The sequence below is a fragment of the Periophthalmus magnuspinnatus genome, chromosome 6, assembly GCF_009829125.3.
Source record: "Periophthalmus magnuspinnatus isolate fPerMag1 chromosome 6, fPerMag1.2.pri, whole genome shotgun sequence".
Lineage (NCBI taxonomy): Eukaryota > Metazoa > Chordata > Actinopteri > Gobiiformes > Gobiidae > Periophthalmus > Periophthalmus magnuspinnatus.
In genome coordinates, this window is record NC_047131.1 from 17,294,284 (window position 1) to 17,304,896 (window position 10,613).

At 39.7% G+C, this 10,613-nt stretch overlaps 2 protein-coding genes across 3 annotated transcripts; one reads left to right on the plus strand and one right to left on the minus strand.

The window, feature by feature from the left end:
* The first annotated feature begins 403 nt into the window (after nucleotides 1-403).
* On the plus strand, nucleotides 404-3,780 carry myod1 (myogenic differentiation 1). Its single transcript, XM_033967971.2, has 3 exons — nucleotides 404-1,151; nucleotides 2,107-2,188; nucleotides 2,643-3,780. The coding sequence occupies exons 1-3, from the start codon at nucleotides 555-557 to the stop codon at nucleotides 2,861-2,863; spliced, it is 900 nt and encodes a 299-aa protein (XP_033823862.1). The 5' UTR covers nucleotides 404-554; the 3' UTR covers nucleotides 2,864-3,780.
* Nucleotides 3,494-10,183, minus strand: LOC117372205 (cytochrome P450 2K4-like). 2 transcript variants are annotated; one of them, XM_033967970.2, is made up of 11 exons: nucleotides 9,902-10,183; nucleotides 7,640-7,802; nucleotides 6,926-7,078; nucleotides 6,660-6,820; nucleotides 6,509-6,577; nucleotides 6,302-6,406; nucleotides 6,075-6,213; nucleotides 5,877-5,962; nucleotides 5,002-5,103; nucleotides 4,623-4,764; nucleotides 3,494-4,551 (listed from the first exon to the last, which is right to left on the minus strand). In XM_033967970.2, exons 1-11 carry the CDS (start codon nucleotides 10,061-10,063, stop codon nucleotides 4,364-4,366), a joined length of 1,470 nt encoding a protein of 489 aa, XP_033823861.1. In that variant the 5' UTR covers nucleotides 10,064-10,183; the 3' UTR covers nucleotides 3,494-4,363. The 2 variants fall into 2 exon arrangements, with proteins under 2 accessions (XP_033823861.1, XP_055078597.1); XM_055222622.1 differs by lacking the exon at nucleotides 9,902-10,183 and adding an exon at nucleotides 8,943-8,964.
* Between the last annotated feature and the right edge of the window lie 430 nt (nucleotides 10,184-10,613).

A 10,613-nucleotide genomic window follows, 5' to 3' on the forward strand; every position in this document is an offset into this window, starting at 1 on the left:
GAGGCCCTGTAGGTCTAACCATTTTACACGATATCTGCAGTAAAACAATAATATGATGTGCGTATTATTAAGCAGATGTGTGTGCTTTTACAAACGTAGCCTACTGTATTTACACAAAGCCCACTCTTCCTTCTGGGATAGAGAGACAGGCCAAACACTGGACCAAAAGGCCCGGGGCCCACACACGTACGGGACTCATCATTTAATTCACGTAGGTCTACATCCACTGTCCACGATACACAGTGTTCCCATGTGTGCGCGCACTGCACAGTGCACACACAGAGCACTATATTACTGTGTTACTGCTCTGTTAGGAGTAATTGTACACTAATTACCGTGAAGTTGTAAACCCCTCCTGTCGCTCGCTGATTGGCTGCAGAGCGGTGGTCGCTGAGGACTGCGCCCCACCCCTGGGTGCTGCCCCGGGTTTAAGAGGCCCGAGGAGCGGGCAGGAGACAGAACAGTTTGTGACAGGACTTACATTCCCCTCACTGCCCCTCACGCGCCCTACGTCCTGTCCCATCCTAACGAGACTACTGTTATCCGCTGGAACCATGGAGCTGTCGGATATCTCGTTCCCTCTCCCCTCTGCAGATGACTTCTACGATGACCCTTGCTTTAACACCAGTGACATGCATTTCTTCGAGGATCTGGACCCACGGCTTGTGCACGTGAGTCTGCTGAAACCGGACGAGCACGCGTCTTCCCCGTCCTCCGGCTCCTCCTCTCCTCCATCCTCCTCTCCATCACCAAACTCTCTTCTGCACCTCCATCACCACCACGAGGTCGAGGATGACGAGCACGTCCGTGCGCCCAGCGGGCACCACCAGGCGGGCCGCTGCCTGCTCTGGGCGTGCAAAGCCTGCAAGAGAAAGACAACCAACGCAGACCGCAGGAAGGCCGCCACTCTGCGCGAGCGCAGGCGACTCAGCAAAGTAAATGACGCATTCGAGACGCTCAAGCGCTGCACCACCGCAAACCCCAACCAGCGTCTGCCCAAAGTGGAGATCCTCCGCAACGCCATCAGCTACATCGAGTCTCTGCAGGCGCTGCTCCGCGGCGGTCAGGACGACAGCTTCTACCCAGTGCTGGAGCACTACAGCGGGGACTCAGACGCCTCCAGTCCTCGGTCCAACTGCTCAGACGGCATGGTGAGTCCAGAGACACCTGTCACACTGGGGGCTGTCACGGGGCGCATTCATTTTGGCAGTGATAAGGACATGTGGGACATGAAAACTATAGGCCCGTTTCCTTGAGTTCCTTGAGCTTTTTAACTAGGCCCCTTTAGTTTTGTGTTGTGGCAAAACTCACATAGACACTAATGAACAATAGTTTGTCCCACGGGCCGCACGTCAGGCCTTTACGCACTACAAAATCACTTTGGTTATAACATCCTGAGGTTCATTTCCACTTTTCTCACGTTTAAACAACTTTAGAGCCATTAACTGACACGAGTGTTAATGTAACGCGGCTCTGAGCGAGTTTGTGTCACAGCTTCTTGTTGACTTTGAACAAATGTCCTTCTCTTCAAAGCGCGTAAAGGAGAAACAGCGCACTTTTGTGCCCGATGCCTTTGTACATCACAATCGTAACAATTATTCTTACCATGTGTTTTTTGATTCAGGCTCTTGTCTTTTTTAATTATTATTATTATTATTATTATTATTATTATTATTATTATTATTATTATTATTGTTATTATTATTAATAATAATAATAATAATAATAATTTTGTCATTTATTTTTTATTTTATTTTACTTCTAAATTCTAGGATTAACCAAATCAAAGGCCTAAAGTTTGGTGTCCAGCGGAGTCGACATCTTAAATTTATGCTGATTTTAAACCGTGCAGTGTCTGAATTTGCTTGATATGGTTTACTTTAGTTTAAGACGATATTCATTTATGAGTTTTAAATAATTTAAAACTGCAACTTTACCATTATTGTTCCATTTAGATTATAGACCTACACTGTGGTTCCACTGGACAAAAAGAGCGCATTAATAACCTTAAACATTTGAACGGCTTAGTAAAATCTTACTGTTTATAGTTTTATTTTGTCTCATCTATAGCGATAATAATCCTGATGTTTTCCTTGCTTATTCCAGGCGGATTTCAGCGGGCCGAGCTGCCAGTCCACCCGCAGAGGGAGTTATGACAGCAGCTCTTATTTCTCAGAGACTCCAAACGGTGCGTACCCACTGTTTCTCACAACAACACTTCATTTGGGTAATTGGTGCGTAATTGGGTAATTGACCACGGCTCGTAAAAGTACTTCAAGAGAAAGTAAACACGAGCTAATGAGCCAACAAAACAATCAAATCTGACTGCTCCTAGGACATTTTATTCTGTTTAAGCCTGTGAGTAAACCTTACAGCAGTAAACCTTATAAAAACTAGTTTGCGCAATTTTGTAGAAAATTTAAGTAATTGTATTGAAAGTCATTTGTTATACGTTGATTTTTATTTTTTTTTTGATTTGCCTTTTAAATGTAGCTTCTTCATTTCCTATTACATACAAATCAAAAGTTATAATTAAGTAAATTAATAAGTTTTAATTAGTTAAGAACAATACACACACTACTAGCATTATAATCATTTCATTTTGTACCAGTGAATAACATGATTGTGACTGCTTGTTCCAGGTGGTGTGAAGAGCGACCACAGCTCTGTAGTCTCTAGTCTGGATTGTCTGTCCAGTATCGTGGAGCGGATCTCCACCGACACCAGCAGCCTGATCCCAGCCCCCGAAAGCCCCGCCTCACCGCCCACCGAACCGGCCAATCAGTCACCAGTACAGGGGGCCTCCGTCCAGGTGCCCTCCCCAACACCAGTGGACCCCAGTCTCATTTACCAAGTGCTATAGACTCCAATATTATCTAAGCACCCTGGACTTTTACACACTCAAAACACTCTAAAATGATATTCTCTTAAACTTTGAGCTGTATCTCACCTTTTGCCACTTTTTTATAATTTAGATTTTTATACACTTTTATATTTACTGAAGAAAACCACGAGTGAGAAAGACCATGAGATGCAGTTTTAAGTCTAGGTCTCCCATTTCAAGTCATCTACTACTGTACTATGTAAACACATGACTATAACATTGCATCACTTTTAATATTAGCTATTCTTTATTAATTTATTTCTTATATATGGACTTGTCGCCATATTATTTAACACTAAGCTGCCTGATTCCACTTGGATCAACATATACATTTTGTCCCAACCAACAAAATAGCTTTAGCAGGCTGATTGTACCGTAGCAGGGATAGCATTATATTTAATTGTAAGTTATATAGAAGTAGCCTATAACGTCAGATGGGGTTCCTGTCCAGTGTGTAGTGGATTTGGTGAAAGGACGCAGGCCAAAAACCATCCATTTACATTCCTCCACTTTGATCCATCAGACGTCCCAACTCAACAGCTGTTCACAAGAAAAAAAATAAAAAAAATCGTAATCCCACCAAAGGATAGGAAGAAAAACACACCCCTCTCACCATAAAATACTTTATTATTCCCATTTTGAAAGAAAAACAAAACCAAAAAAATCTCATTTGATTTCATTCATTCATCCAGCGGAGGACCATTTTTCTGTCTGTTGTAAATATGTTGTAAATAAGAGCTGATTTGTTCCAAACTGAAAGTATTAATTATGTATTTAATGTTTTTGTCGTCCGTTCATGCTGTTTGTTGTGAGAAATGTTCAACTTTATATTTATACATCTGGAAACGGAGTGACTGTCTATTGATAAATAAATGAAATACTTATTTATACTAAAACATGACTCCTTACATATTATTTTTCCATAAAATAAAATAAAAAAATAAAAAATAGGCCATACAACAGCTTAATATATTAAAAATTACTTTTTTAAATATGTACTAAATAATTTGTGATTATTTTTAATGTTGTAAAATGTAAAAAAAAAATAAAAAATTAAAAAAATTAAGTAGCAAAAGCAAATCCTGTACATGTGGAAGTAAGAAAATTTTACGGCACAACACAGCAACACTAGGTAATACAAAAGCAAAAGAAAAAAAAAAAGAAATAAAAAGAAAATGATCGATAGCTACCTCTTAATTAGCATTATTAAAGCATGAACAAATTTTACTAAAAATAACTTAGGCTTATTAACTCACTATATGCCATCCTAACTACTTGCCCTACCCCTTTAATTAAGTAGTTACTAGGCCTGAATCATTCTTAATAAAGTGTGTTCATTATGAATGTTTACACAGGTCATATATATTGACAAGTAACGCTTCTATGATTTCTATGTAGATTCCTCTAGTAGTCTATATCAGCGTGCACGGTGGTGTAGACGTAAAGAGCAGGATCGCCCTCTTGTGGCTATGTCGTATATTACAACTGAGCCCTCAGCTCCACTTTCATGTTATATGGTTTGGTTGTCATGGTGATGCCAAACAGCAGCTCATAGTCAGGCTCTCCTGCATCCTCAGGCCAAATGAACCTAAACCTCCTCAAAAGAGACACCAAGATGAGGAAGAGCTCCATACGGGCCAGACCTTCTCCCAGACACACCCGAGAACCTGAACAAAACATGAAATTATATATAGATATGATATATAGTTATATTTGTTTTAGAGGTGAGCTACAATACCAGCAGAGAATGCTAGGAAGGCGTCTGGTTTGACAAACTCCCCCTTGTCGTTGAGAAAGTTTTCAGGGTTGAATTCATGAGGAAACTTCCACTGTCCCTCCTCACTGAGCGCTGACGACAGGTTGGGAATGATAATAGTGCCCTAAGAACAAATCATGCAAATTTACCAGCAATGCCAGCTAAAGTTTAGACTATTTAAATAATCACTTAAGCACATAAAAATACTCTAAAACTTGTACCACTAAATATCTAATGATGCATTTACAGTTTTCACACTTGCCTTAATTAATCCTGATTTGAGCCCAATTTAGTCTTGATGTAGACTTGGTTTGGACCTGTTCTAGTCCAGATGTAACTTAGGTTTAGTTCTGAGTCTTACTTTAGGGATGGAGTAGCCCATGAACTGTGTGTCTTTGGTGGTGGCGTGGAATACACTGAGGGGGACAATGTTGGCAGTCCTCTGAATTTCATGAATCACAGCCTGAAAAACATGCAATATTATAGGCATTAGATTAAAAGAGTCACAACAAAACTTTTCTGGTGAGGGGTTACTTCTCCTCACAGACTAGTAGATGATAGAAAGGTTACATAGTGCCCCTCGAGGATTTCCATGTGTCCTAAAGATTTACAAAAACACGACTGCCCTCTCCAGTCCCCACCAAGCAAGCACACTGATATAGGCGTCTAAGTGTCTGAAGTGTCTTGCCCAGTGGTGGATGAATACTAAATTTTAAATCTGTAAAAGCACAAATACAGAGGTAAAAAGTTACTAGTATCACATGAAAAAATCTACTTAAGTAAAATGATTTAAGTACATGTTTAAAAATATGCTTTAAGAGTAAAAAGTAAAAATAAAGTAAAAATATTTCAAGAAGTGTGGGTTAATTTGTTAAAGTGTTAAATGTAGTGATAGTTATGGTAAAAATAACCCCTCAAATCCTATGAAAAGTACTTGTTACTTTTCAGTCCATTTCAAAATGTAGTGGAGTAGAAAGTACAGATACCTGCTCTCAAATGAAGCGAAGTAAAAGTAAAAAGTACCCAGTGTAAAATTTACTTAATTAAGTACAGATAGCTAAAAAAAAAACCTTAAATACAGTACTTTACTACTAGTACTTCATTACCTTCCACCACTGGTCTTGCCCAAGGACGCAATGATAGTATGCAGTGCCGATTGCAAATAATTGGAGGCATTGATCAAGTCATGAAGAAATTATTGGAACAGAATTAACTACCTCATTATGTGTTATATACCTGGACATAAGGCATGTTGTGTCTGTCTTCAAAAGTAAATACGTCCTTTCCCTCCAACACTTGGTCTATCTCCTTCTGACAGCGCTCTGAGGAGAAGACAAAAGACATAAAAATACTACTATGTCATTATTGTAATTTTACTACTACTACTACTACTACTACTACTACTAATTTTGACTATAGATCACATGATATTACCCTGGATGTGAGGCTTGGTCATCAGGTAAAGGAATCCGGTGAGCAGAGTGCTGGATATAGTGTCAGTCCCTGCTCCATAAAGACTAAGACAGAACATGAACAATTCCTCTGGACAAAATGAAGAGCCATCGTCACCTCTCTGTTAATTACATAAAGAGTAAGTCAATCATAACAATAAATGATTCATATCTGTTCTATCAGTTACAGTTTTATCAGCTATAACTCACCTTCTCCAGTTCATCCAGATAGCAGTCTACAAAGTCCTGCGGTTCGCCTGGCACTCGGTTCTTCTTGTGTTCATTTATGATCGGAATAATAATATCTTTTACTGTCTGAAATGCATAAAAAAATCAAATCAGATCCACAGCGTCAAAATTACAGAGAGATTTCTTTTGAACTTTATGTGAAAGCAGTCAGTAGTCTACAATCCATACCTGTCTTGCCTTAAAAGCTTTGGTGAATGGTAAAGGCAAGTATCGCACCCAGTGAAAAGAATCATACAGCTGTGAAAAACATATTAATTGCGATAATACATTTAAAGCCATGCTACCGTAAAAAAAAAAAAAAAAAATGTTGGTAACTTACAAAAGCCCAGGGTCCGTTTATAGTCTTGTTTACGTCATCGAAGCTGTTCACAAGTTTAGTCATGAATGGACCATCATGCTCGTACCGCATGCCAAACAAAACCAGGGACACCACGTTGGATGAAATACTATGGAACATTACGTTAGGGCTCAAAGTTTTACCTAAATGAAAACAATACAGAAATGTGAGATCATAGCACCATTTAGTGGCAAAACCTATACATTTTTGTTCTTTTTTTGACTGCCAGTTGAAACACATTCACTCACCAGTATTTTTTTCCAGAAAGTCTATCGTGTATTGTATTTCTCCCAGAATCCTATCCTCCATTGACTGTTTTCCCATTCCGAAATTCCTCATGGTCATCAAAGCAAAGCGACGATGCTCCTTCCAGGCCGGACCGTAGTCAGCCAGGACAACCCCTGAAACAGTGCTCCAGATTAAGAGGATATACTATGTAAAATCGACTTGAATGGGCTTTTAACCATGTTTTAAAGGTGTTCTTTCATCATCAGTGTACTCAAAGTTGTGTTTTGAGTTAATCTGCACTGTCCTACTTCCAAGGCTAGAGTGCTCAGAAAATTCCAGTTTTTTCCTACTACCGCATTTAAAGAGGGAGCTTTCTAGCATCTTATAACATTGTTCGCTCATCAGAAACATGCCTGAAGAGGTTTTATATGTCATTCATATTTGAGTAATTTTGCAGTCTCTTCCAGGCACTATTCAAACCCTTCTTACGGTTAGTAGAACAATTTGGTCCAAGACTCGGCTCACAAATCTTCACCATACATGGCAACTTTCCATACATTTAAAGGCAGGATATATAACTTGACAAAACTGATGCAATGTGCAGTGGTTTCATTAGCGAAATGCATGCTGATTATATTGTGATAGAGATCTGAAGGGGATGTGACTTAGTGTGGAGAGCAAATGGAGGGGGATTCAAAACAAAAGTGAAACGTAGCCTAGTGTTTGGCACGTACCTCTTTGCTCAACGACATCGTTCATGAACATGTCTTGAGGTCGTCCAGCAAAGTCCACGGACTTGCTAACCAGAGCCTCCTTCAGAGCCTTGGTCCCACTAATCACCACAGCAGCTCTGTGCCCCATGTACAGGCTGTAGACGTTCCCATACACCCTTCTCAACTGGAAACAATACCAAACCAAGAAACAAACATTAGCAATTTGTTCTATCTTCTGGTTTCACTTTCATTTTGCACTGTTTAAGTTTGTGTCAGGGCTAGTAAAGTGTGGGGAGAGACATTTGGCAAACTGGCAGAGCTGGGAATCTATCTCACTTTAAAGGAGCTGAAGGCTTCTTGATTCATACTCCAAAGACAGCTATCCAGTGGCGGAAGGTAACAAAGTAAAAGTAGTAAGGTACTAGTTAAGTTCATTTGTTAAGTATCTGTAATTGACTTAAGAACATTTTACACTGGATACTTTTTACTTTTATTTCACTACATTTGAGAGCAGTTACTGTTCTTTCTACTCAAATACATTTTTGAACTGGACTGAAAAGTAAAAAGTACTTTGAGGGTTTGAGGGGTTATTTTTACTATGCATGTCCTGACTAAAGTTTTTGAGTTCAAGCTTTGGCTTTGAGCAAACAAAAATAAACTTCAGAGGCCACAGTGGATGGTAACAGCATCACGTATGCTAACAGTGTAAGAGTATTACTTCTAGATTCACGGAAGATAGCTGTTTTTTGTTTTTTACAATATATCTGTAGTGAGCAACAAAAATAATCCCCTTTAATGGCTAAACCCAGAGACCATTGTAAACCCAAGTACATAGAGGGATCACAAGGATTCAAATCTTATTTCATAATGGTACATTTCAGTCCAAACTGCCTCCCACACCCAAATAAATCAACAAAAGGAGGACTTGGTGAGCTGGCCACCTAAACAAACACACAAAACGATATCACGGCAACCAAAGGTGAGGTTGCACTGAGCTGAAACAGAGGATAAGAGCAGAATGAGACCACGCCCCCAGACAGTCTACAATCAGCCACAGCAGAAAAAGGCCAAATAAGGTCCATCTACGAAAAAAATAAAAAAAATAAAAAAATAAAAAATTCCACGGTGGACATTCCAAAAGCTTTTCCATCAAGGTACTACTAACGCAAGCTCACAGAACAGCGCGTTCATGTGGAAGTGAGGATTGAACTGTCAACCATTGGGTTCTTGGGAGTCTGCTTGACCACCTGAGCTACAACTGAGATACACTGGAAGCTTAAAGGTGCACTGTGTAGCTTTTCTGTCTGGGTGGCAGGTACACTACCTGCTTGTTTCCTTTGCCCAAAATGTTCCACAGTATGGTATTAAACTTATTTCCATCTACACCACAGCAGGCAGTGCCAAGAGGCCAAGTTATAGGTCAGATCTGTGGAGAGGCGACCTTGCTCACAATCAGAAGGGATGTTTTCGGCGTATTTGATGCAAGCGATAAAGCCATCCATAATGACAAGTTATATCTATGTTTAATCCCACAGCGTGAGCGTTCCAAGTAAAACAAGAATCCCCATAGAGACAAGCACAAACAAAAGTTATATAATGCACCAGAAACCCAGTGAATGTTTGAAGTCTTTTGATCTTTGATCCAACAGAACTTGAATGAAACATGTGTGCTCTGAATCTGATTTGGGATATTTCAACAATGTGGTAAGCAGTTATATTTGTTTAAGTTTGAGATCTGGAGGAAGTGGGAAGTGGAAGGGAGCATTTGAGGATACGTGGGCTGGGCCAAACAGTGCTGCGCATGTTAAAGCAGGATTATGAAAGCCAAAACAAACAAAACTAAGCATCCTAGCTACTGTTACGTAAAGTAGCAGCATTCAAAAAAATCTACACACGTTGCATTGCAGTTGGGAAAAATTTGGAATTTTCTCGAATGTTTGACTGCAAAACAAAAGCAAATATGAAATGTTTAAGTTGAACTATGTAACTTTTCTGATGCATTAAACCTATCTATCTCTTTGAAGTGAGTGACACCAGCTAAAAATTTTAAAGTGCACCTAAGTAATACAATCATAAATAAAAAGTAAAGAAATACTATAAACAAAAAAACTATACAAAAACTATATGAACAGAAGAAAGATATTTCCTGTACTAAAACATAATAAAAACGGGTTGTAAAGAGTAAATAGAAATGAAAACTAAAAAATGCTTTATGGTTCAAAATTCTACAAACTTGATGGATACAGTTTGTAGAACATAATGACTTCAGTGTGTGTTTCATACCTTCTCTATGTCATTCAGAGGGTTACTTGGGCTCAAATTGTGCATGTTCCCCAAAAATGGCAGCGCAGTGGGTCCAGGGGGGAAATTCTTGGGTCGTCGAGACTTGAGATGCATGATGATGAAGACCAGACATATGCCCAAAAGCAGCACGGAGGTAACCATGGTGACAGGAGATATGGGAGATAGAAAAGAGGAAAGAGGAAAGTCGGTCAGTGAAGTCAGCTCTGTGCAAAGAGAGACTGGGAAAGTGCAAAACAGTTTGTTAAGCCTCGCCTCCTGTGATAGTCAACTGTTATTGTTATAAAGGGGAGGAAATCTAGTAGAGGCTTAAAAATGGGAAGGGAGAGGTTCAGTGCCGGTTTGTAGCTTTGTGGTGACCTGGTGCAAGACTTTGTGTGGGAGGGGCCCTATTTGCTAAACTACAGCAGAGTGTTTCAAAAGGCGGTAGGTGATCAAAGAGTATGCCTCACATTATCTGAATCCGGCTTCCCCCAGGCCCATCAACTCAAAGCATGCACGATAGGTAGAATCCTCCAGCTAAAGTAGACCAGCTTAACCTTAAGGTGTATTTGACAGATAAATATATTTTTCTAATTCTGACTTGGTTTGATGAGATAGTGCCTGTGGTAAATCTCCATCATAATTTTGCATCAATCAACTGGCAGTTTGTGCCACTCAAAAACAAAACAAAATTGCAGCAGTGAGCTCTAAA